The sequence below is a fragment of the Puntigrus tetrazona genome, chromosome 7, assembly GCF_018831695.1.
Source record: "Puntigrus tetrazona isolate hp1 chromosome 7, ASM1883169v1, whole genome shotgun sequence".
Classification (NCBI taxonomy): Eukaryota; Metazoa; Chordata; class Actinopteri; order Cypriniformes; family Cyprinidae; genus Puntigrus; species Puntigrus tetrazona.
Window position 1 is genome coordinate 18,706,994 of NC_056705.1, and position 26,711 is coordinate 18,733,704.

At 38.9% G+C, this 26,711-nt stretch overlaps 2 protein-coding genes across 3 annotated transcripts; one reads left to right on the plus strand and one right to left on the minus strand.

The window, feature by feature from the left end:
• Nucleotides 1-1,381: 1,381 nt before the first annotated feature.
• On the plus strand, nt 1,382-10,182 carry tmem276b (transmembrane protein 276b). The gene is made up of 4 exons (XM_043245728.1): nt 1,382-2,082; nt 6,808-6,921; nt 7,507-7,644; nt 7,872-10,182. The coding sequence occupies exons 1-4, from the start codon at nt 1,704-1,706 to the stop codon at nt 8,120-8,122; spliced, it is 882 nt and encodes a 293-aa protein (XP_043101663.1). The 5' UTR covers nt 1,382-1,703; the 3' UTR covers nt 8,123-10,182.
• Nucleotides 8,709-26,711, minus strand: gas2b (growth arrest-specific 2b). 2 transcript variants are annotated; one of them, XM_043245730.1, is made up of 8 exons: nt 26,111-26,711; nt 21,572-21,734; nt 19,473-19,582; nt 18,528-18,669; nt 16,754-16,817; nt 16,289-16,673; nt 16,091-16,198; nt 8,709-11,446 (listed from the first exon to the last, which is right to left on the minus strand). In XM_043245730.1, exons 2-8 carry the CDS (start codon nt 21,714-21,716, stop codon nt 11,237-11,239), a joined length of 1,164 nt encoding a protein of 387 aa, XP_043101665.1. In that variant the 5' UTR covers nt 21,717-21,734; nt 26,111-26,711; the 3' UTR covers nt 8,709-11,236. The 2 variants fall into 2 exon arrangements, with proteins under 2 accessions (XP_043101665.1, XP_043101664.1); XM_043245729.1 differs by having other exon boundaries at nt 21,572-21,737; nt 26,111-26,708.

Genomic DNA, 26,711 nt, shown 5'->3' on the forward strand with positions numbered 1-26,711 from the left:
TTGTACTATCGTGATTTATTCTCCTGTATCTTGACCTGAACCTCCCACGCTCCTGAAACTCTTCTCTCCCTCTCTGTGGGCCACCTCCATGGATGGCAGGTGGCAAGTTAGTGCTGCTACAGTTCACACAAGTATATTAATATGAGAGTTGAGTGCACCTGATCATGAAGAAATGGCGAGAAAGATACAGAGAGGAGCAGTGAAGGAAAATCACGCTGAAAGAACAAGACTGTGAAAGGACACCTGCAAAGTTTCAGAATTTTAGATTTCAGTATAAATAAATGTTTTGTTATAGCACAGTAACTAGCAGCCTACTTCCTCTGTTAGATTTGTTCTGTTTTATTTATTGGGGATGGGAATGTTTGAGAAGAGTCTGCTGTATTTGGGAAGACGCTGCGCTGTCTTCTGGGACTTTCCTTTGAGCAGTTTTCTGTTCAGTTTTGTTTACTTTTCTGAAAGTGCTAATAAAGCAAAATTTTCAGGTAATCCAAAGAATATGTAATGCTTCTTTGGTTATATTTAACTTTAAGGGAGTACTGTTTTATTATAGACATTTGTTCTTTTCTTAGGAAATCAACACAAAGTAAATTAATTTTAGATTTGTGTGTGTGTTAACATAATGTGTTAACATTTTGGCCTGCCCCCCCATAATTGCTCTATTGATGTGTTACCAAATAAAATGGGAACATAAACCAATTTTTTGTTGTTGTTGTTTTTTTTAAAGCATTGTATTTTGGATTTAATCTCTTTACTTTGATTTGACATTTATTTAAAAGACTTACAGTTTATGCCTCCAAGGAATCTCTTGTACTGCTATGACTGCTCTTTTTTGTAGTACTTTTTCTTATTTCTTGTTATTTTTCAGAATTTATAATGTATAGTGTAATTATATTTTTTATAACAAAAAAAATGTTTATAAAACAAAGACTTGTGTGCCCTGGACCACGTTTACAAGACAGATTTGAGTGAAAATACATTCGAAAAAAATAGTATGGGGTCCCATTTTATTGGGTGCTATAAGTATTTAAATCAAATATTTGTTTTGGTCAAATGTACTTATATTCAACACTTTTGCTATTAAAAAATAAACACTTTTCTACAGTAAAAAGGTTAAACTAATTATTTAAAAATGTACTTGCATCACTTTTTCTAAATGGAAATTGCATTCCTTTCGTAGAACACCCCACCAATTAATAATGAGAGATTTTTAAAAGTCAAGGATTGCAAGAGAACTAACAGGACGCAGTAAAGTATTGAAGAAATATTTGAACAGCTCCTTGGATCTGTGATGCTGGGCTCGAGTTTGTAATCAATAAATGACCCTCTCGTGTTTATCACTTATTCCTCGTGCGCCCGAGGCACCTAATTGGTCTCTTCTCAGTTCACCGAGGCCCAAGAGGAAAGAGAGAGCATTGCACTCACACCAAGCACCACTCGCTCAGCACTGGTCCTCTCCTCGCATCGCCTCTCCTCTTCCCATCTCTCCCCCTCTCTCCTCATCTCAAAAGCAAAACAGATGGTGGAAAAGCAGCACATCTGTCCGGTCGCTGTGCAACAATAGATCGCGTCGAGCCGCAGTCGAGCCTGGTCATGTCCGCGCGCGAGAGCTGCTAGAGATCCGGTGTGTTTTGTGGCTTCGCCTTTCACAACGGCTGCCGAGGGAGGACCGCGCGTCTGTCTGGGTTCTCCAACGAGCGGAGAAGATGGCCGCCATTAAGATTTTAACCAGTGCGGGGCTTTTCTTGGCGTTTTGCGCTCTGGTCTTGTTGGCTATGGCCATCTGCACCGATTACTGGTACGAGACGGATGCTCGGCGGCATCGCGAGCGCTGTAAGAACTACGCAAACAAGCGTAACGATCCAGGATACATTTACATCTCAAATCACAACTTGCCTCTCCAGATGCCTCCAAAGGGCTATGAGAGGAAAGCGACGGAGGCGCGCGTGAAGCGGCACGCTCCGGCTTCGGCGACGGCCATGGAGTCTCACTGCAGCCGCCAGTTCAATTCTACTATCTCCGGTTTGTGGAGAAAGTGCCACCGCGAGGGCTTTGACCTGGAGACCGAGGATCTCATTTACAAAGGTGAGGTGCTTTGTCAGTCACCGGAGCCTGGGTCCAGGCCGTTTTGTTTTGAAGGGAACGGATGTGCACGTTCAACCTGGGGTAAATATCCCGCGACTGCTATGGGTGCACTTGTCCAGTGGTTTAGGTTGTTTCTTCCCGTTTTCAGCTGGCTTGCATAGGATTAACCTCCGCGTAGCGGCATTTCTTTTGAATTGAATGATGTGGTGAAGTTTAGTAGAGCGATGTCAATAGTAAAGGGGGAATGTGGAAGGCCTGATCAGATCAATGTCGCTATCCGAGGTGATGGATGTGTCATGTGTGAAGACGGAGCGGATAGTACCTTATATCTATAGAAAATGTGCACTTACCGACAATTTAATTCTGCATTGCTAAAAGACATGCATTAATGGATCGATGGCACTTACGGATGTCAAAAAAAAAAAAAAGGATTAATAAAGAGATATGGAATGTTATTTACACCATAGTTTTGTTAGTTATTCCTGTAGAGAAAGTAAGAAACAAAAGAATCATATTTTTGCAGATTCTTAAATTACACCATCTAGGTGGTTTTTACTTTAAGCTCCGCACAAAAGAAAATGTATATAAATAAAAGAAATTAAAAATTAAAAGTATATTCATAATGAATCAAAATACATTTTTGCATGATTCACATTTGAATGTATTCGTGAATGGCATATCTGAACAAAAATATGGGTTTGCAGATCTTTACTGTTCTCTCTTTTAAAATGTTTTCTGTCGTTCAGCAGAGAGTTTATTAAAGACATTTTATTTATGTTTTTTCGAAGTGTGGTAATGGATCACTGCGTTCACTGTTTATTTTATTCTTACCCAAAAGCATCAAGAAGCAAGCTTGTTTTTTCTTTTCCCTGCTTTTTTAAAAGAATGTTGTCTTTGACTTTGGGATTCTGGGATGACAGTGGAAAAGTTTAAGGTGCTCTGATGCTGAATTCGTTTACACAGAAACAAAGCAGCACCGTATGCATTATGAATGTATGTATTCTAAACCTAATTTTATCTAAATGCTCAGGGTTGACGAAATGCACTGTTCGAGTCTGAAATATAAATGTAGCACCGGCGAATATGAGTATTGGTTTTTGTAAAACAAATGATGACCTACTCACGTATTACAAAGATAAGGAATGTCTAGACTATATAGTTTATCAGATAACATTATCCATAAGATGATTAGACTCAAGCGAAAGTATCCTATTTTACTTACCCTCATCATATGAATACTGATCTCATGTACTCTATAAGAGGCTTACAGCTCTCGTCTCTATCGTTCGTTACAGTATTCTTTGATAGAGATCTCATTCCACGCTGTGTTCGGGCCTTAAATATTAAGCGTGAGCTTTTACAGCAGCCATTTCTCTCGCTGGGTTGCAAGAGAAGGAACGCTGCTCGCTTGACCATATCTTCATCAATAATTTGTTCATTGATTTTCCCAGGTCACCCTAAGTGGCTCTGTAGATGTCATGAATGATGAAGTAGTGATGGTGTGCAACCACTCCACTTATACTGTGAGCCAACACCCAGGAATACGTCGCTTTCAGATTTATAGTCCGGCTTATTCAACAACCCTGCATTATCAAGACATGTTCACATAAGCAGCCAGAACACCGTTCTTGATAATCCTGTATGAATATATTAGGTCCTGTATTTATATAGATGTATAGATATAGATGTTTACTTGTCCTAATATCTAAAAATAATAGCAATAACAGAACTGTGAATCCACCAAAGCAAACTGAGATTGATCCTCTGAGAACTGGAACAGTTCAGACTAAATCCAATGAATGTAGTATAGAATATATAGTAGTATAATATAGTATATAGTACCATGTGTGCCCTTATCCAAATGTAGAATGCTTTAAATATATCAAAGTGCTTCAAAAAGCTGAACGAGACTAAATGTTGAGTAATCTATCACAATTAACATCAATAACATGATTTTTTCTTTTAACTTCAGTTCGCCAATTAATTTGAAGCCTCTTTGTAGTTTCCATCAGATCGCAGATATTCTTTTATGTTTTTTTATTGTGTACACAAATAAGAGTGAAAATACATGCTTTTTCTCCAGCAGAGGATGAACAGTCGAATGCGCAAAGTGCCTTTGTGACAGACTTTCAAGCTTTGATGTGTCTGCTTGTGATTATGACATAGAACAAGCTGTCACAATATATTTGACACATAGATATGATAAACATGACACAACTGCTCAGCTCACGCACAGGGTCTGTACAAATCACTTCACTGCAGATCTGTGCAGCAACAAACTCAATGCCCTTTGTGCCTTTGAGTCTTTACTTCAACAGATCAATTGAACACAGTCCAGTTTCTTTAAAAACGAATGAAATGGCGGCTCATCCTTTTCTTTATCCTTGACCTCTCCTATCTTGTTTTGTCTAATCCACAATATGAGCGACCGACCCAGCATGCTTCTAATGACAGGGAATCCAGTAAACCGGTTTTACACACTCAAGTGCTTTATCTTCTGTGCTGAATCAATCACGTTTAAATTAGGCATTTTGATGTAGCGGGATGTGGTCATGCTCTGATGGATTATATGAGAAACAATTTGCAGTGTTTTAGTCATTCAGTTGACTGATGTTGCTGAAAGCAAGTTTCTGCATCATCAGATCTCTTAGAAGATTATGATTGCTATTAGTGAAGTGTAAACAGTGATTAATATCATCCTAGATTAGCTCCCGGCGGAATTTCACTTATATGATATGCGTTTGTCTGGAGACCTGTCGAGACCACTTTTATATGCATCCTGGTCTGGATCTGGGTTTTGGCTCATGGTCTTAGACAAAACTGCATGGTCTTTAGCAAAAGCTCAGAAATCCTTTTGATTAACTTGTCAATAAGATGCAATCACTTTTATCATTTGTTGTTTAATCGTGTAAAATGCATCTATTTAAAGATTAGCTTACGAAACATGTTCATGTTCTGTTCAACTGAATTGATGCTTTTGAAGGAAACCTCCGGTAGAAAGATTTCCCAACTATGCAATGCTAACCTTCATGTAACATTTCGCATTATTATTTCACATTTTGCTCATATTAAGTTTTCGAGAAATGTTTTGGGAAACCTGTTGGTGTTTAACGTTTATTGCTGACATTCATCGGCTGTTCGAGTAGATCTGTGCGCTACAAAGCTTACTTCCAATTTTAAGTTCAGTGAACAAATTAGTTTTTACAGTGGCAGTGACAAGTTTATTTCTGGGAATCTTTGGAAGCCCATTTCGGCAACTGCCACTTTTGTATCTCATAATTCTATATTTTTGCAATTCTGAGAGAAAAGTCAGAATTGCATTTCCGTGAATTGCAGTTCTTAGTTCATCTTTCCCAATTTCAGACTTTTTCCACCATGGAATAAAAAATAATCACAATTGCATGTTGTATCTAATGAATCATGCTTAAGTTAACATCTTGCAATTCTGACTTCGTATTTCTAATTATATAAAAACGAAATTAAAAAAAGTCTGAATTGCGTAAGAATAAAAAAAAAAAGAGTCTTAACTGTCAATTATAATTTGCCATTGTGAATTTTATTGCATGGCAGAAAAGGGCTTCCATAGGAATCTTGAATCAATGTTGGCTGAGAAAGTTTCCCTTGTCGACAAAGAGGCGATCACAACTATATGCTGCAACACAGCTAAATCACTGAGCGGTATAGAGGCATCCAAACAGAAACCCACTCCACGTCTTTCATCACCATCACCTAGTCTAACAACTGGAAGAGTGTCAAACCATACCACGCACGTTGCAGCACTTATGAATAGAACATGAATGCCTGCTCTGATTTATGCAAATCAATCCCAGACCAAATCATCAGCTGGATGAAAGCTAAAATTAATGTTGATGCGGGGGAGAAGAACACAAAGTTTACCTTGAAAAACCCTGCGTGCCCCGTGGCGGTTGAAATGTATTTGTTATGCAAGCCATTGCAACATTTCATGCTATCTGATTTACATTTGAGGTTTCTCTGATAAAGATTTAAATTTTTACCCGATTAAGCCTGTTTCATGTCCAGAAGGAGGAAGCTTTATGAAAGAAAATGATGGAAGTAGACGCTTTCCGGTTTCATGAAGTGCAAGTTAATTATTCTGAGGTCTACACTCGCCTGCTCGGGATTCATGCAATTCTCAGCAGTGAGGATGGAAATCAGCGCCATACGCACACAACACACTCACACTTATGTCATTCATGATGACGCAGAGTCTTACAAAGCCAACCAAGTGCTTGTTTAACAGTAAATAAAAATACCACGTAATCTTATACTGTTTTTACTTTATTGGCATATTTTTGTTAACAAACCCGTCCCTTTAACAATCCTCCATTTATTTCAGTGTAATTAGCGCAGTGCAAATCTAGGAGATTTACAGGTCGCTGTTAAAGGTTTGATTGAAGTCGGTTTGTTTTTACAGCTCGGTGCTCTAATTTTACATGAAAATAAAATCGATATGAAATGCAGCTGTGACATTTATGACCCTGCGCATTTGATCATATGCTCTTAATTGCTCTCCGGGAAATAGTTTAATTAAAGTGAATACAAGCATGGGCCTCTTGTGGCATTTTGTGATCACAACAGACCTGCTGATCCTCTGGAGATTAAAGCCTCGTGCTGATTGGCTTTTTTTCTAAACAGTCACTGTAAATGTCATTAGAGAGTATACTTCTGTGTAATCAATGTTTGTTCGTTGTTTTGCTCAAATAGGGTTGATTCAGAGATGCACCCCTGTGAAGTATCATTACACCTCTTCAATCCTGCCTCGAAACCTTCCTGTCAACATCACCAAGACCATCCGGCAAGATGAGTGGCATGCCCTGCGTGAGTCTGACAGTTTCTTCTTTACATGTGTCAGATTTACAAAATTCATGTCTTGGGGTTTGAGCCGTTCATTATTGCATAAACAATTGTGGCTGTGATGTGTTCGTTCCAATGCAATATTTATGAAACAAACTTCTTTTCTTAGAAAAGATCGTAATTGATACTGTCCTAGCTGTAGGAATATTTTGGTCAAATGCGATACTTCTGCGCGTGAACCTGCAGAGGTCAAAGGGTTTGCAGAATGGCTGGAAGATGCTATTGTAACCCTCCTATACTTGACGTCTTACATACACACTGTCAGTCACTGCCAACACTTATTTCATCAAAAAGGTTAACATTTCATACTACCTGAAAGCCTTTACTGACAAACATATAGAATACCCACTGATATCAATATTCGATTAATTGATAATGGTTAAATGTTTAAAATGACAGTCGAGACATTTATAAAATTGCAGAAGAAACGTGACATTATAATAAAAAGAATAAAAGTAAATATTTAACATGCAATAGAAGTCATCACTAGATGCCTGCAAGCCCTGAATGGGAACGCACAAGGCTTAATGTTGGTGTTTTGCGCCGCAGATCTGCGGAGGATGACAGCAGGTTTTGTGGGCATGGCTGTCTCCATCATCCTTTTTGGCTGGATCATCGGAGTTCTTGGATGCTGTCAACAACATGATCTCATGCAGTATGTAGCTGGACTACTCTTCCTCATGGGCGGTAAGAGGCAGAGTGTGCGTTTGTGTGTTTGTGTGCATGCGAGAGAGGAAAAAAAAAAGTGACTTGTCTGCTCTTTTTGTCGCCATCTAGTGGCTGTTTTATTTTGCGTTCAACAAGACGCTTCGAAAATAGATCCAAAGCTTTTCATCTTGTATTTGTGATGTAAAGCAGAAAGGGTCGTGTGATGATGATTGATGATACATCTCAAGTAATTTCCCCTCTGACAGGAACCTGCTGTATTATCTCCCTTTGCACGTGCGTGGCGGGCATTAACTTTGAGTTGTCGCGTTACCCGCGTTACCTGTACGGCCTTCCGGAGGACATCAGTCATGGGTATGGCTGGTCCATGTTCTGTGCCTGGGGCGGACTGGGTCTCACCCTGCTGGCCGGGTTCTTATGCACGCTGGCTCCTTCTTTAAGCAGCCCCTTGGCCCGCACCACAGTCCACAAATCCAGGCACGAAAATGGGACTGTGTGATCAGAGACTCCTGCTGCGACGTTTTCACGACATGCATACAGCGTCGACGTAAGGACAAAGCATCTGGCCTGTTCATCATCATGCAGTATCTTTTCTCTTTCTGTGTTCCTATGACTCCAGTGGCTCTCGTTGATCACCGATGTCGACACAACTTGCGTACACCGTCCATTTGTTTAAAAGGTCTGTAAACGGCCCGAACACTGCTGATAAAGTCAAATGGAGACACAAGCACAGACCACCGAGCATCTTCCACCGTCTCACATGTCTCTCACTCTGGTTCTTCGTGGCACAAAAAAAAGAAAAAAAAACGAAATGTTCACCGCTCTGCTTCATGACGGAGAAGCGAGCTGGAGGCGACTCTCTTCTCTCCGAGAGGATAATATGGTGCTCTCTTTTCAAATTCACACAACTGCGCAGAAATCTTTTCAAAGACATCAAAAAAAAATCCATGGGTTTTCTTATAGCTGACTGACGGTGTGGAGGATTTGAGTCCGGAAGCAATGGGAAGGAGGGATAAAAGTATTTCTGTCGTTCGAGCTTTGAGGAGCACATTTCCCAAGGCCTCAAAGAGTGTGTACGTAAAAAAAAAAAAAAAAAAAAAAAACTTTGTTTTGTCTAGATTTCAGGTCTGTTTGTATGAAATTATGCTTGGGATGCAAATGGAGCCTTTTCACTCTTTGTTATGATTGTAGCGATCGGCGACATGGCTAGCTGGTTTGGTGGAATCCGACCGAATTTGACGTTATTTCTGGCATGTGAATTACCAACGTGATGAAAATGTTTGTCTCATGAAGCCTTATTGCTGTTATGAGCACAACATGACCAGAATCAGAGTTATATATGAACACAGCACCTTCCAACCACAACTGAATGTTGTCGAATAGTTAAAGATACGGCACAGTTACAGCTCGGGGCGACACGTTGCGAGATTTTGAAGGAAATTCAGTGTTGTTTAGCCGCAAAATGTGAAGATACAGAAATTGTACAGAACTTTGACGAAGATGCTGAATTGCAGATAAGAGTGTTTGATATACAGTACAGTACATGACACGCAACAAGCTATAATGTTTACATCATTTAATGTTTGTACTTAGATGACTCCAACCGAAACAATATTTTAAAAACCCCAACAGGCCCGGAGGTTTTATTCTAGTAATAACCTAGTAATATCTTTTTTTAAGTGAGTGTTTCCACATTATCATGAATAATTCATATTGATTCTTCTCTCACCAATGGATATTATTTATTGAGGATGCTACTGTGAAAAGCACAGTTGCCGTAAATCATTTACCAACGCCTCACATGTCTTTGCCAAACGTACGTTCATAGTCTCATAGACCTCCACAGAACCCAGATCAACTCTTGAGCACAACGCACTAATGTTGATATTCACGGCGAGACGAAACGCAATAGGTCACGTAAGACTTTAAAGACGGCAAATACGCTCAAAATGCGTCCACGGTGTGGGAGAGAGGAAGGGGTTTGTAAATTGTCATTAGAGGGAAACTGTGGAGTCCAGTCATTTTATGGTAAAGCTTACAGCTGATTGGCACAAACATTTATGTCACAGACATAAAGTGAACAGAAGCCAAAAGAACAAATCCCTTTAGGTAGATAGGAGAGTGTTGTATTGAGTGCGATGAACTGCAGGGCAGGTATTGACTGAAAATATAGTGGCAAAAAGTAATAAACACCACTTGAGAAAGGATTTGTGTTAAACGTCTGAAAATGTGAATATTTTGGACAGGATTTAAAAAAAGAGCACAAGCTTTTCAAGTGAAAAGAATAAAAGCAGCTTCAGGTGTTTTGTCACTTACGGGGAGATATGAGAGACATTTGTACAAAAGCTGCCGTTTTCTTTGGCAGCTGAAGTAGCATCACTTTTTTTATTTATTTTTGGGTATGAACTGTTTTTACCGGTTCATTTCATAATTACAACTGGACAAAACAAGTATCATTGTCTCGCATGCTGTCATATTGATTCATTTCAGTGTATTTAGACTGTGTAAATTTTTTTAAATGACTTTTATTTTATGAAATAAAATGTTAGTAGCATTTCATCACGAGGTGCTTTTCATTTATATTTTATTCAGGGTTTTTTTTTTTTTTTTTTATCATAGCCCACCTGGGCTTCAGTTTGACATGATTGCTAAATGAACTAAAAACTGTGTATGCTTGGTGTAAAAAATGACCGTAATAATTATCTTGAGTACATGAACGGAAACATATGATGCGGGTTGGTCATGTTTAATACACTTTCTGTACTGCATAGCTATACGTTCACATAGAAAGGCAATGTTGCTGTAATGCTACATGTAGTACTGACATACAGTTAATAATTTGAAATGGGACACCATCTAGAGGATCTTTGTGGAACATATTCACGTTAAAGCCTCATTCAGAATGCACTACAAAAACATCTTTGTAAAGTGAAACAATCAGCATACAAAACCCATTAATCAGAATTAAAGATTACAACAGAATACAAAGAAAGTAAATCAATGTTGGCTTCCCAGTAAATGATTCAACAGAGATCCTACCCTTTATGTTTTTAAAATATAACATAAGATAAAATACACAGGGAGATGAAAATATATATCTGTAAACAAAACCCAGGAGATACAGTATAAGATACCCTATATAAAAAATATGGGTCAAAATTCTTTTGCATCAGGCGAGATTTTACATCAAATAGTGACCCAGCACATTATCAAAATTTTATATCATACAAAAGTAAAGAGAATGCTCTTTAAAAATAAACGTAGAAATGCATTAATATAATTATGTACTGTATAGATTCATCAGTATGCACCAATAACATGCCTTGGGACGATTATTTAAGCAATTCTATGAATATGTTAGCAATTTTCTTTCAACTTGCATAGTTTTTTTTGTTTACTCCATTTACCAACTTTTTTTTTTTTTTTTTTTTTTTTTTAGTTTCTTATTTTTTATATTTCTGAGTCACTACCCAAAGGTTGGAGACCACTGACTGATTGATGAATTACCTTACAAAAAAAAAATAATAATAATACAACTATCAAGCCACCCGGGCTGCTTCCCTCCTTGAAAAAAAAAAAGCGTGCTGTTGATTTAAACAGAAGAAGCATTGTGTCACTTCTTAAAGCGGGAATGAGTACCCACGACCAGATAACTGTCCCGGGACAGTTCTCTCTTGACAGGGGACCTGCCGTTAGGCTTGCAGGATTTGCTTCCAGGCCGAGCAATCTCAGTCATCTTACAGGGGTCATGCTTTGACAAGTAAGTACCAAAGGTCTCCCATCCACCGCCAACACGAACCATAGCATGTTTATCATTCAGCATCTGTAAAAGTGAGAAAGCACAAGAAAGAATGTTTTCCATTACAGCTCAAATATTGTGTATAATGTAATTCCTACAGTAACATTTATAGTGAAGGAATTACTTAAAAAAGTCCAGTGTTGGGCAACTAGTTACAGTAATAATCCTTTCTGCATGTAACTAGCAGTGTAACTAAATACTAATGAGATTTCAGTAAAAATATTAGTTACTATACATGAAACAGTCAACGCTTCTCACTGATACTCTTGTTTCCTTGGTAAATACAGTAACTAAAGCTAATTTCTAGAGAACAAAATTATATAGACAAAACTTTGTTTTAGTGACAAAGTATTTTGATTATTTGTGTACATAACGCAAAACAAATAGTGAATTGGTTTTAACATTTTGATTATATTATTTTTAAATATCTCTATGGAAATTAACAAAATAAACCAATGGGTTTTTTTTTCAAAAATGTTTTGCATTTTAATTACTCAAATTAAGTATTTGACCCCTTTGCAAAACATGACTCAGTACTTCATGCCAAAAACTTTGTTGGCAATCGCAGAGATCAGACATTTCTTGTAGTTGGCTACCAGGTTTGCACAAGGGATTTTGTCCCACTCCTCTTTGCAGATCCTCTTCAAGTCATTAATGTATTTCGGTGCTGATATTTGGTGACTCGAACCTTCAGCTCCTTTCACAGATTTTCTATGGTATTAAAGGAACAGTTCGCCCCGAAAAGGAGGTGGTTTTCAGGTGACTTTCATACTATTAGGGAAAATAATTATGTCAATGTTGACCAAAACAGCCTAATTACAAACTTACTTCAAAATGTTTTCCTTTGTGTTTGGCAGAACAAAGAAATGAATACAGGTTTGGAAATACTCAAAAGGTGAGTAAATGACAGAATTTTCTTTTTTTGGCTGAACTATTCCTTTAAGGTCTGGAGAATAGGTCACTCCAGAACCTTGATGTGCTTCTTCTAGAGACACTCCTTTGCTGCCTTGTCTGTTTGGGTCCCAAAGAATACCCATCTACACCCATTTTTCACGCCCTGGCACTGATGCTACATGGCCCCGTCTATTGTCCCTTTGATGCGGTGCAGTTGTCCTGTCCCCTTAGCATTAATATACCCTCAAAGCATAATGTTCCCACCTCAGTGTTTGACAAATGGGGCTGGTGCTGTTGGGGTGATGCCAAAAAAGCTCTATTTTTGTCTCATCTGACCACAAAACTTTCACCCAGATCTCCTCTGAATCATTCAGATGTTCACTGAGCAGTCTTTCTTGCGGGCGCTGAAGAATTTCTCTCCTTAACGATATAGTTTACGGAAGAGTTTGACAATTATGTTGCGTTTCGTCCATTTGCGAATAATCGCACCAGCTGTTGTCACCTTCTCACCAAGATGCTTGGCGATGGTCTTGTGGCCCATTCCGGCCTCGTGTAGGTCTACAGTCTTGTCCCTGACATCCTCAGACAGCTCTTTGGTCATGACCATGCTTCTGTGGACAGATGTCTTTTCTATGGATAAACCGAGATTAGGAGCACTCCCTTTAGGAAATTGCTAATCTCAGTTTGCGACCTCTATAAAAGGCACCCTGGGGGAGACTTTACTGATAAGGGATTATAAATGCAAATTAATTTATAACTTTTCTGAAATGAAGTTTTCGGGCTTTTTTGACATTATTCCTTCACTGTTAAAATAAACCCACCTATAAAATGACAGACAAATAATAACTTTGTCAGTGGGCAAAGTTACACCCATGTGTATATAACGCTTGGAGTTTTTGTTGTTGCTGTTGTTTGTTTGTTATGATCTTCCTAATTTCCCCACCTCTCTCATAAAATATTTAAAGTCTGCATCTAATATGCAGCAAATCCGATGAAAGGCAAATGATCCCAGCCAGTAGAGAAAGAGAGAGACTTCGCTGTTAAAATCTCATTAAGCCTAATGAAACAGCACCTCGCGACACCAGCTGAGCACCAGCGCGGGACAAATCCACACACACACACACACACACACACACAACACAACCACGGCACGTGGCTAGAACTTCGCCAGCTGCCACGGCAACCGCTCCAGAGCAAGAATAAGAAGCACGAAATAGAAATGCGCTGAAACTGAAGAACGAGAGCTCAGGCAGGGTCACGTCTCCAGAGAAATGCGTCTCTGTCCCCCTGAGCCACCGGCATCCGTCTCTCTCCTCCACCCCTCCACCTTATCAGTCTTGACCCTCTCATTACAAAGCTGTTAAGCTGCTGGTAATACAACCAGATTTATATGTTCCGCACCTCCCACCCCTCCAAACCCTTTCAGCTTGATGCATCCTAATAGAGGGATATATGCGCGCGCTCGCGCGCGTTTGCCAAGCAGGGTAATTCTAATTACCACGCGGGTTGATCAGTCTCAGCTGTTTCCGAGCAGATTAAAATGTCAGGGCTGACAGAAGAGCGAGAATTAACAAATACACGAGAGAGCAGGGCGGGAGGGGCGGTCTGTTTAAGAAATCCCCGCGTCGAGTCAAACCTTTATCGAGTCGGACGCGTACGTAAATAAAACAGTCGGCCCTCCGCAGCGCGGAATGAAAGCATACGTTACGCACCAATTCAGCGATGGAGCCGGAAGTATTGTTACTTTACGTGTTATTTAAACGCTGCGTGTTTGTTCTGAAAAACCTGTGGTCAGAAACCAGGCTCTTTTCGCCTTTGCAAGACTCGTTCTGCTTTTCGTCTCGTTCCCATTAAATAGGATGTCGGCGAAATTGATTCTAGCCTTTTCTTCTGCTGAATAATTAATGCAAAAGAATGGCCGTGCTGTCGTTAACGCACTGACCGCTAGATGGCAGAATGTAGCTTTTATATTTATTTGAGTATTCATCCTCCGAGTAGGATGGAGCTGTTCAAACCAGCTAGTACGTGTACTACAGAAAGTGCATATTATGTGTACACTTAGAGATGGATTACCTGTAATCTACACAAAGTAAAAGCTACTTAAAGCACATCAAAAACGGCTACAGAAAACTACAAAAACAAGACCACCAGTGCCTTGTGGGTCTGTTTTGCTTTCTGCTTCCCACCTGGATGAGATCCATATCTTAGCTTTAATTCGCCTTTTGTGTAGCAACGACAAAGAATGAATATGTGCTTAATTAGGGAACAGTAAAACATGCGGGACAAGCTTAAAGAATATAGCCAAAATACATAAAGGTATAAAAACTGATATAGTATGATGTGATGCTCGTACTATGTTTTAATTTACTATAAATGCAGGGTCCCTAGAAAGCAGAGATTTCTCAAATAAAGGTAAATAGCTTTCCGCTGTCAGTGTTAAAATGGAATTGTGCTTTCAAGTCAGAGCTGAAGAGAGAAGTATTTATGATCCCATTACCATCCCTGTTAATGAAAGACATGGCATGAATCCTGTTTCTTAATGATTCGCCACTTCTTTACCCCTTCCGCTACATCTCAGTTATTGTGATGATCTAATGGATCTTCCTTCGCTTTCATTTTATCTCGGGATATCACAACAAAACTGAAAGAGAAAAAAAAAACACGAGAAATGATATTAAAAGCTTCCCTTCTTTTTTCCCTTTGAGTGCTATAGTAAGCCTCTCTCTCTAATTGGATCTCTGACAGAAAGCGGCTGCTTTTCTCCCTCAGCCACACATACAGTTGCCCCAAAGGATTTGTCTGAATGAAAAATCATAAAAGGGAGGGATGGAGCCGACAAAAGCGAGTCTGTAAATCTCTGAAATACATTCGCAATGCTAATGACTCGATCAATCACCAGCCTATAGATGAATTCTGCTAGTACGGCAAATTTTGCTATCACAAAAACACAGATCTAACTTAAACAGGTGCCTTGTAATTCTTCCTATAGTTGACCCCCGGAGATAGACATTGGCAGCAAAATGGAATTACAAACATTTATTTTTAAAATTCTCTCCTCCAGCCAAAAGACTACACAGTGAATTAGAATTGATCTATAAATGTAAATGTGAATGTTTGGTTAGTGTTTCTATGTGTAAAACAATTAAGACAAAATTGTACATCTGTTAACAATTTAACTCATCTCTACACTCTAGTCAGCTGAGAAAACTCAAAAATCTGCTGAAGCTGGAGTTGCCTTAAAATTTTAAGTTGACTCAACTTTCTTCTTTTGTATGGGGTTTAGATGCATTTGCATTATTTAAAGGTTTGACAAAATATCATTCATGAGCTTCTGCATCTGCATTTTTAGTATGACTGAGCATTTTATTATTCTGTCGTTCCTTGTGCATTATTTGTGTTCTGTTCCAGTATATGTGAACAGACTTTTCAGCCTCGATCCTAGACATTTGTTAGTCTGAACCTCCTTTTTCCCTATTCAAAGGTGTGAACCTTTTCTTCATGTTGCCAGGCAACACCAGATCCCATGAGGCTTTGCCTTGACAAAGTACTGTGTTCTCACAGGTTCAAAACTAACATTTGTTCTTCTAAAGAAACACTGAAAGCACAGCAGAGCTTTTTGACACGCTGATGCTTATAACAAACAATGAAACGTGTTTGTACATATCGCTTCATATCTTTCAACAGAAACCATACAAATGTGGGCGATAATAAATATCAAATAGCATTTTCGTTCAGCTAAAGAAGGCAATCTGAGGCGGAAAGAGCATTGCATACCCTGACATAGAGAACTTTGTCTCCAACACGATAATGGCCTTTTGGCTGCTTCTCAATGCAGAATTTGACTGGACATTTGCATGGTGGATCCTCTGATATCTGCCTCACCTGAAACAAAACAACAAAGAAAACACGCTTTTGATTATGAGCGTGAGGCCATGCACCAGCCGCCTACAGTGTATAGCTTAAAATACTCACAATCTCATCTAGCAGGTTACCGCTGCTTTTTTTCCCACTAGTCTTCACAAGGCCGTTTGACGGTGATCTGACGGGTGTCCTGATTGGTGACGGTGTAGTTGGTGAAGTTAGCTGAGGTTCTGTCTGGGTGTTTGAGTCGGAGAAGATGGACGTGGACTCTGGGGGAGGGGTGGGAGCCAGAGGGGGAGAGGGAGAGGGGTCCGGAGGAGAGATGGATGAAGGGTCTGACACCGGAGAGGGCTCCGGATCAGGAGGGAAAAAAATAGGCGGCGTGGAGGGAGACGGCAGAGGTGAGGAGAAGAACACGGGTGGCGACAAAGACTCAGCTTCCTGTTTCTCGATCTCTCTCTCGAGCTTGATCAGCGCAGGCGGCTCGATGCCATACCTGAGGGGGGGAACGTTTACTCCGCTGGTTATTGGATGATTACGTAACATAAACAACTTTAAAGGATCAAAGGAACCCACCTCGAAGCAATTCTCGCAAGTTGCATGAGACACAAGCACACATCCCTGGGATGCTTCTGAAGGACTGGCGAAACACATACAGCACATTGACATTCACACAAAACCCTCAGAGGCCTATGATGTCAGCTCAAACATACACTGTACCCTGGGCGTAACAATGGACACAAGAAAAGGGCTTTGATGGACGCATGCAAAGATTTCCAAAGCAAAAAGACATCTGATACGTCTATTCAGCTAAATAAAATTAAACATTCTCAAATAACAGCATTATAAAAGTGAATGAGGATGACTGTCAGGGTAACCTCGGGTGTTTTCTTTTTTCTTAGTATTCTTGAGAATAAATACTTAGCATTTTATTTTAAAATATCTACAAAAATAGTTATTTACTATACTATTCATAATAATAATTACAATTATTGTTTTTTTATATGTTTAAAACAAGAAAAAAAATTGGCAATTTGTTTATTATTATTTTAAATAATTCTATTATTTCTTATTTTATTATAAATATATAATACATTTTTTCTTACCCCGTTAGCAAAGAGTTTTCTTCTCACTAAATTTAGTTTAATTTTCTGAAAAATAATTTAGTTTCTAGGATATTTTGATATTTTTACTGAAATACCAAGGCACAAATACAACATTTTGAAATAACAACAGCTGCATAAAGTCGTTAAAAGACGTTTGCATGAGCTTCCCAACCCATGAGCCTTTGCAATGTAGACGCAAAACTTTGTAGTCAAACTTGACACAGATCATAGTGATATTGCATCTTTGTTGTGCAGTGGAAAAGTGGAAAACACAAAGGCGCTAATTTGAGGGATAAAAAGGCCGTTGAAAAACAGCAATCTGTCGACAAGGTTTGAATGTGAGAATTCTTATGAAAACAAAGAAACAATGGATAAATCAAATGTAGACTATTTTTGAAAGCTATGATTGATGTTGGCAAGATTAACAGAAGGTATGACTGTAGACTGGTTTGAAACCTAAAATAAACAAAGACTGTTAATTTATGTCAAACAGAAATCCATTTTAACAGGCATGTGCATATAAAATTAAACTACGGGGCTTTTTGAAAAAGCACAGACACAAAGTTATATCAACTCTTTCATTGCAAATGTCCCTGAGGTTCTAGGACTATAGTATTTCAGCCCCTTCTTAATGTAATATGACCTATAAACCTGTAAACCTACCAAAACTAGAAGACCAATAAAAGGGTTTTGTGGTTTTTATAACAGTCATCGACTCAACATTCAATCTCATTCTTGATTGCTACATTATTTTATCCATCCTCTCAAAACCTTTCAATGCACACTCCATTTCTTTTTATCTGTTATTGTATTGTATTATCTATCTTTGACCCTATTTTTCCATTCCCCGTTTTCTCCCTGACCTACTGTCCTTTCATTTCTATTTCTTTCTCTTTCTCTCCATTATTCATCAAGCAGTGATGGACAGCAGGGCCAAGGGTGTGACGCAGTGAACAGTGGAGTGACACAGATATTGATACTGCTTGTCTGTTCAGCAGTTCTTTAGGGCAACAGACCCACAGGACAACGGTCTGTATAGACCGAAAGTAAGGCCTTTTATAACTGGACATCTCACTTAATGATCTCATAAGTGTAAAAATGAACAGGGGAATCATTGATATTTCTGTGCTTGGTCAGATTTCTCGGGATTGTTGGTGAATTACAAGCACATGTCACTCTAGTCGGAATACATCTAAACAATATATGCAACTTAAAACTTTTAAACATGCGATCTGAATACTCACCAAGATCTTCAGATTCAAACAGGTGTGACTGCTCCACTCCAATTTTACGGCACCAGTACAGAAAGTTAGCTGTGTTGTCTCGAGCAAAGAACGACCCAGAGGCTGCATCAGGACGCCAACGAATCACACGCCGAATAAAGGGCTATGGGACACAAAATAAACCGAATGATTTGCTTTGTATGTGCTCCTTTGAATATTTTAACAGTATACAGTAATAGCACAACAGAAAATTGATTTATCGTTCAAATAACAAAATAAGCCCTTCAGCATGAACTTTGCTTTCTCCTATCAGAGTTATTCTCGCTAAGTCTTCAGCTGAGAAAAAAAGATACCGATGCACCTTCACAACAGCACACAGACGCACAGGTGAAGGTCAGAGTAAGAGGCGGAAAGATTGCCAGGAAACTGGTGATATATGTCGTCTCATTTCGAAGGCTGACACCTCTGGATGTCACATTTGTCGGCCGTATGAGTCACTGAGGCTGCCTCGTTTCAGCAAAGTACCCATTACATTCTAAAGTAGGAAAGAAATTCCAGCAACCCACAACCCATGACGAATACTTTTATTATAGCTACTTTTCTGAAATGAGACATCATCGATGATGAATGGAGCTGAGAAATGAGATCCTCTGGAGGATGCAGAATCTATTTGCTTCAGTTTTTTGGGATACAGTTAATCAGTGGTATTAAGTTCTGCCACTGATCGAACATGAAAACTGGTGACTTTGAAAATTCACAATAATTATCAATCGCAAAAATAAATTAATTAATTAATAAGTATATATTATTATTATTATTAGAAAGGCAGAAAGAAAGGCAGAGTATGATTCCTAACAAAGATTCAGGGAATATACATAAATTTTATAAAAACGTTTATAAAAAAGTACAACCTATTTTTAGGATCAGACTCAAACCCATAAATATAAGGTTTAATGGTATGAGCACCTTTCCATTGCTGGCCAGAATCATTTTCTCCTGCAGTGCCTCTGCAAGCTGACACAGGATGACACCAGTGTCTAGTCTGTCCATGAAGTTATCTGCTGTTATATCCAAACCTGTGCAGAAAGCATTAAGAGAAACAAATGAGCATTAAAGGGGTTATAAGCTTAGAAATCAGAATCGCTTTGATCTTTAAGAGGTCTATAAAAACAACCTGTACGTTTCAGAACTCTTGTTAAAAACAGCTTATAATGAAGCCAATCTGCTAAAACTCTATGATGTAACAGTGTGGCTAAACATCAGCTTCTACAGCGCTGCTTGTTTAGCCCCGCCCACCGAATCAAACACATATGTAGGTAAATAATGAGAATGACAAACGCAGCGCCACACAGAAGCCAAACAATACATTTTATTTGATTAACTTTATTTTAAGTGCCAGATGAAGTACTTAACATGAAGTGCCAGACAGCATAAGTAAGAACATGGTCCTTCGTTCAGTTCATTTTTACCACAAATCTATTTAAAACCAAGACACAATTCAATGCAGTATATTACGAAAGATTGAAACAGTTTTTAGCATGTGATTACTATTGCTTTGTATGTAATTACATATTGTTCGATATGAGTATTTATGTGTTTTTATTCCAAATTACAGCAGTGTCTATCTGTGAAGGACATAGGCTGTGAGATAAAAGAAACCAACAACAAACTTAAAGGCTAATGTTATAAAGGTACTGAATGAATTATAGTGAACAAACTTGTGGCTATAAAATACATACTGACACAGGTTTACATATTTTTACACATTTCTCTACAGTATTCATGGTTGTTTGTGGTTGTTTTTCTTTCCATACAAATACCAACACAAATTCTATCATTTATTTATTGTTCTTTCACTACCTAAGGCAACTTGAAGATGCCCCCAAAAATCCTCTAAGTACACTCGCTCTGAGATTCTCACGGCTCTGTAGACACATTCCTGAGGCCTGGGTGTTAAGTACATACAGATTCAAACGCAGCAGTAGTACCGGAGCTTACCATCACGGTGAAGGGGGAGTAGGGGGCCTGGGGAGGGGGGATACAGGAGGTGAAACCACAACAAAAACAGAAATCCTGATGTGCAGAATGACTGGGGCTGGTCATTAGCATAGAGCAGGAGAGAAGTGTGTAAGGAAACAAAAGAGATCTCCTGCTGTCTGCCAACCACAGAGTCATAACGCTGCCCTGAGATCAGCAGGAACAGGAAGAGCTGAGGAAGACAAGCGCGTGTTAATAAAAGAAATCCCTCATCAGCTTCTTTGGAGAAAACAACAACTCTGATGCCGTATCACATCTCATCTCATTTCTCAGGTTGTTGTGTCTCTACTGTTGGCTTAAAGATTTCGTGACGTTTGGATCTTTTTACGCATTGTGTGTTGCTGCCATCAAGCCTTTTCAGCACTCATTAGTATTAAGAGGTTATGACAACAATTAACGCTGGTCGAGACACGTAGGGACACATATAAGACACTCATATCCTTGTCTGTTTCAAAAAAAAAACTATTTCTGCTTTTGGGTCTCAAATGAAGATCTGGTAGTAAAGCTGATATGAAAAACACACAAAAAATAGCCTTTGGAAAGCACATGGCGCCATCTTATCCTAGAACTATGACTGATAATAAAATAAGTGGGCTGGTGATTTCCAATTCACATTTCCTTGACACACTTGAGCTGTAGTTAGAAGTGTTTATCTGTTAAACTGCCAAATGCATTTTATGGTTGCTGTAAAAGACTCAACATTGCCCTAAAGATTACGTTTTTACTACAATCAGTCACTTTTGGTTAACTAAACTTATACTTGAAGGATCGTCCATATCCAGGTATTTCTCCATCCTTGTTTTTTGTGGTGGATATTTTGAGTCAATGGTGACCAATGTGGTCTGGTTGCAAGCATTTTCTAAATATTGTTTTTTGTGTTCCACAGAAATAAAGTCACACAGACTTGCAAATGATACAAGGGTGAGAGAATAATTAGTGAAGTATCACTTTCGGGTGAACTTTATTTTCAGGTCATTAGCTTACAAATCACTAACGCTCATGCAAATATGAACATGCTTTTATTTTACCTAAGATTCCGTTAAGCCAGATGGCCAGATCTTCTTTCATGGGCAGCAGGCTGGACTCATGCCTGCACGCCAGCCACTCGTTGTACTGGTGCAGACAGGAGAGGTCAGGTCCTGGCTTCCGCTTGGGACTGAAGGGACCATTCATACTGACTCAAGTAGTGAACTGCTGAACAGAGAAGGAAAGAAGGCAACATTATGACTGGCTAAAGTGAATGTTGTTTCTAAAATTACATGTCTAGAAAATGTCCAAAAACGTGCCATATGACTTTGGCCATTTTAATGTAATTTTTTTTAGCAATTTAATGTGTCCCTTATGCCCTAAAAGTATTAATTTCTTTAACAAAAAAATGTTAAAATACAAACCCCAAACTTTTGAATAGCTGTGTGCTGTATGTTTTAAAATATACCGGACTAGCAAATGTAATTAGATGAAATCTGTAAAAAAAATAAATTAATTAAGTCATAAACTAGCATACATTCCCTCTGCAGCAATGGGCAGGCTGAATGGACTATTAAATGTGCTGCACATATAAATTATAGCAGCACATCTGTTCTCTCATTGATTCTGTATATAGGCCAGTGTGTGATTTTACCTCAACCGCTGCTGGATTTACACTGTGCCTAATGATCCACATCTACCACATTCCAGCTGTTCTTTAAAACTGACCGAAGCAATGAAAGACAAATATTAAAATTGTGTATAATTGTGATACAAATTAAAGCTACAACTCTTTAAAGTCAGCTTTTCCATGTCTAACCGACGCCAGGTATTGTACAATGCATCATATGGATATGAAAATCTTCTAAAGAATACAGTTACAGTAAAGGAAAACTGTGATATAAAAAATTTGGAGGTGTGCACTTACTTACTGTGCATTAAAAACCATTAAGGTTTGTCATGCTAAACTGGCAGGGAAAAAAGGGCAAACACAAACAGACAAATACCAGCTCAGGGCTGGATTTAATGTACAAGTCTCACTTCAATCCCTAGCAACTGAAGAATGCTCTGTCCTGTAATTTCCCCCCTACTCAAGCAACCATTCATCAGAGGGGCCTTTCACATGTAGAAACATGCCCCTGTTTCCCATAACTGCCAAGGTTTTGTAAGGCAGAGGAAGGACTGTAGACACCTGCAGGGCAGATGTGTGCAATCGAAACAGGCGCAGAGAGAAATAGTGGTAAACGAAAGTCCAACTTGTTTTATTAAAGCTGGATGAGCAGAAGCCCCCGAGTGAGCAGAGGAGCCCGATGTTGGAGAGCTTGTCAGGAGAAGGTTTGAGAGGAAGAAGAGAATAATAAACTCAACAATTAGGTGTTGTCCTCCACTGAACAGAGTGAACGCCGATGAGATGTTATGTATGTTAATAGTGGTTCCATGTGAGCAGGGAGAAATCACAAAGGAAGCTTTCAGAAAAGGTCTACATCCAAGAAGATCTCAAGATCAAAGAAGAAAAAGGAACCAGTGTGTCAAAGGTTTTTATTGATAAAATTAAAAATTGAAAATTGCACACATGAGTAAAATATGATTAATGAAGGTAGATGAAGTACACAAATCTCATAGTTGAGTAAATGTGCAATTATCCTGATGATATATCACTCCAGTGAATCCTTGTACATTTCTACTTGAATAAAAGCAGCAAAAATATTTTTGGCTATTTGAAATAAACCAAAATACATGGCTAAATATAGTCAAACTGATAGAATAAATGGGTTAACGCTCTGTCTGATGATATTATGATGAATTATTAGGGGGCTCATATTGATCCAGACAAGATCAAATCAGTGATCTGTGAACTACTTCAGCTGTACTCCAACTGGATGAATCAATTGTTGAGTATTGAGTTGTTGAGTGTTGCAATCAGATCGAGAGAATTCGGTACTCAATCACTGTCTGCATCCAAAATTGTATCCTATTCTCTAAGAACATAAAGTTCCAAAAAAGCATGTTCCATAATCCAGACATAGCACTGTCGTGTGACTTATCAACCTTAATCGTGTCGCTCCACTGCCATTCGGAAATCCTCTCTCATCGGATAGACACTTCAGAATCTCGCTATAAGTAGTAGGTCATTGGGGTACATTTTATCTACTGTTGCATAAACACTTTGAATTAGTAATGTCTGCTATTTTCACAAACTTTTTACTACATAAGAGAGAAACATGCATATTCTGTAAACCAGTTTAGTCAACAAAGAATCAACAAATATACAACTGCATGATCTAACGCGTCATCATCACAGAGATCTGCCAACCAGTGTTATTGACCCGCACAACAAGGCTGACAAGCATGGTGCAGAAATGCGCAGAAGTAATGGACAGAATTGGCAGAATGGATGATTAAAGCGCTAGCAAAACATGAACATGCTTTGAACTCCAGGTCCTCGTGTGTCAGTGATGCAGGCGGAGGCTCTTTGACCGATGGAGCATGGGAAGCCCACACAACAGGATTACAGCACACAGGTGCCACATTCACACCTACACTCCAACCTGACCGTACTCAGACAGGAGGAGAGGAAGAGGTCTTCATCCAAACCCACAGACAAAAAGACGCTTTATGTTCTCACTCGCACACACGCCAAGATGCACATAACACTAAAACACACACATACACACTTACGCTCCAGTTCACCGCTGACAGATAGGTGTGAGCATTCATTGATACACACTGACACAAGGCAACACATGAGATGCAGAGGATCGACTGCAAGCATCCAGCGATATTTTTCGTGCGAGCTCCTCATCAAACAGTCAGACTTTACAGGTCATAATTGTGACACCCACTCATGTCCTGGTTAAAAACTTAGTCAAGGCTGAAAGCTCGTGTGTGGGTATACAAGCTTAAACAGATACAAGCTGCAATTTTTTAAGCGCCACAGCAATCTAAGTGTCAGGTTCAGGGTACGTCCAGCACAATAAATCACATTTCTGCTGGCCTGGTAGTCTGGCTTCTCTTACCTCTGTTAAATTACAGCTATGGGTTACAGTGGAGAAAGGGCTTGATATTTATCATACCTAATACTGGGTTGACAGGCAAAATGTAGAGTGTAAAGAAAAGTTCTCTGCTTCAAAGCGTATAGAAGAAACACCGAAGGCAACTAATTTACTTCTGGAGTAAATCCATGCATAAAAACAACACAGAGCCTGTGTTTATTTTAATGGCATGTGTAACACTGAACTTCAGCTGCACAATACCAATAAGATCGTTAGCTCACCCACATATCATTCTACTACAAAGGTCTACATTTCAACGAAACTTGAGAAACCACCGTGAGCAAAATTGTGGCATTGCTTGTAGTGAGTAGATGGCAAACCACAAACAGTGTAAGTGAAACTTCACGGTCGGTGTGAAAGATGAGCAGCCTCTGTATCCAGCAAACTATTTATGTTAGGTGATCAAATATTTATATACAACGCATTCTGTAAAAGCGCTGGAAACATGTTTATAGTTTTTTGTTCACTGTTGTTATAATTTTTTTTATAATGATTATTGCCCCAAATTATTCATCATAGGTCAACACTCCCAAACCGGTCAAGGGACAAATTTAGCCATTGTACAGATTTGCTTAGAGAAACAGTTCCACCAAAAATTTTATCTTTATTTATTTATTTTAAATCGGTATGACTTTTTTCCTTTGTGGAACACATCCTCAATTATTTATAGCAAATTGTCCGTTTAATGTAATGAAGGTAAAAGAGGAACATTTTGACTTTCAAGGAACGAGAGCCTAAAGTTTGTTCTGTTCCTCACAGAAAGCTATCACATAACATCTAAGGACTTACTATAGAACAGAACATGATATAATATAATAACACATACTTTATATAACACATTATGGACGACTTTTATGGTCACCTTTGTCTGTATGGCAGAGAGCAGTACAAACATTATTCAGAGTTTCTCCTTTCGTACTCCATGAAATGTTGGGAATGTCAAAAGGATGACTAAATTATTAATTAATGCTCAATTTTGGGCTTAACTGCAAATATTGTCTAATCTCCCAGTCCTGATTACTGAGCTCTACTGCGAAAGTGAAAGTTGTATTATGCAGTAGCTAGCTAATAGGTGGAACAAGCAAGAGGTCGACTGGAGCCATGTGAAAATCTTTAACATTCCCACACTCACAGAAAATACAAAACCTCAATTAACTTTGTTTCTGTGAATGCAGAGTTAAGACGAAGATGAGGATCAAGATGATCCTTTGATAATACTAAAATAGCCTACTATCATACCTCAAGTACAACCTTTAACACTCAGGCATATTTTCAGCAACAGCTCTTTTATACATCACGTATCTCTAGCTATCTGACCCTGTTTTGTTTGACGAAAAGCTATCTGCAAGATATTCAAAACAAGCTAAAATATATCTGCTCTCAGATCGGGATCAGCAAACCGTTACATTTCGTGTGATATTGAAAAAAAAAAAAAGTCAGACTTTGAAATTGCTTGTAAGCAGCAATTAATTTGTTAACATTAGAAGAAAAAAAAAATCCGTGCTATACATCTTAAGACGTAAAAACGTGAGAGCCCACGGTGCCTACCTCTCCGTGTGTCCTCAGCAGATCCGCCAACAATGTCACTGTCAAAACTTTCTCTCTCTCCTCCGAAAGAGCTCGGTGTCAAGTTGCATTTAGACTCTACCAGCGCGGAGTATCAGTGGCGTCGTGTTCGACAGTCATTCGTAGTTCTGTCAGCTATTTCAATGATAGCAAACGTCTGTTTACAAAAAAAGTTTATTTAACTTTAGCGAATTAAGCAGCCTGTCTAATGTCTTTGGGGGCATTGCTGACATCGCCGCTGATATCTTCATTATTGGCATGCAGGTTATGCCAGTATTTAAAAATCAACGTAGGATTTACAGAATTGCGTAAAAAATGCTACGTTTTTATTTTCAGTGGGACGCGCGCTATGATATTTCTGCCAGATGAGAAGATAAACTTCCTGTTGTTTGTTTACCCAGGTAGGATTTGCATATCCGCGTGAAAGCCTATATGTAAAATCTAGTTTACGGAACGTGCAAGCTATTTTTTTAACAGCGTGGATTAAGTCTTTGATCTTATTTGCTTATAGGTTTATCTTTTATGCATGTCACATTCCAACGTTTCAGAGACGCATGCTGCAAATTATCTCGCGCTTGTATCC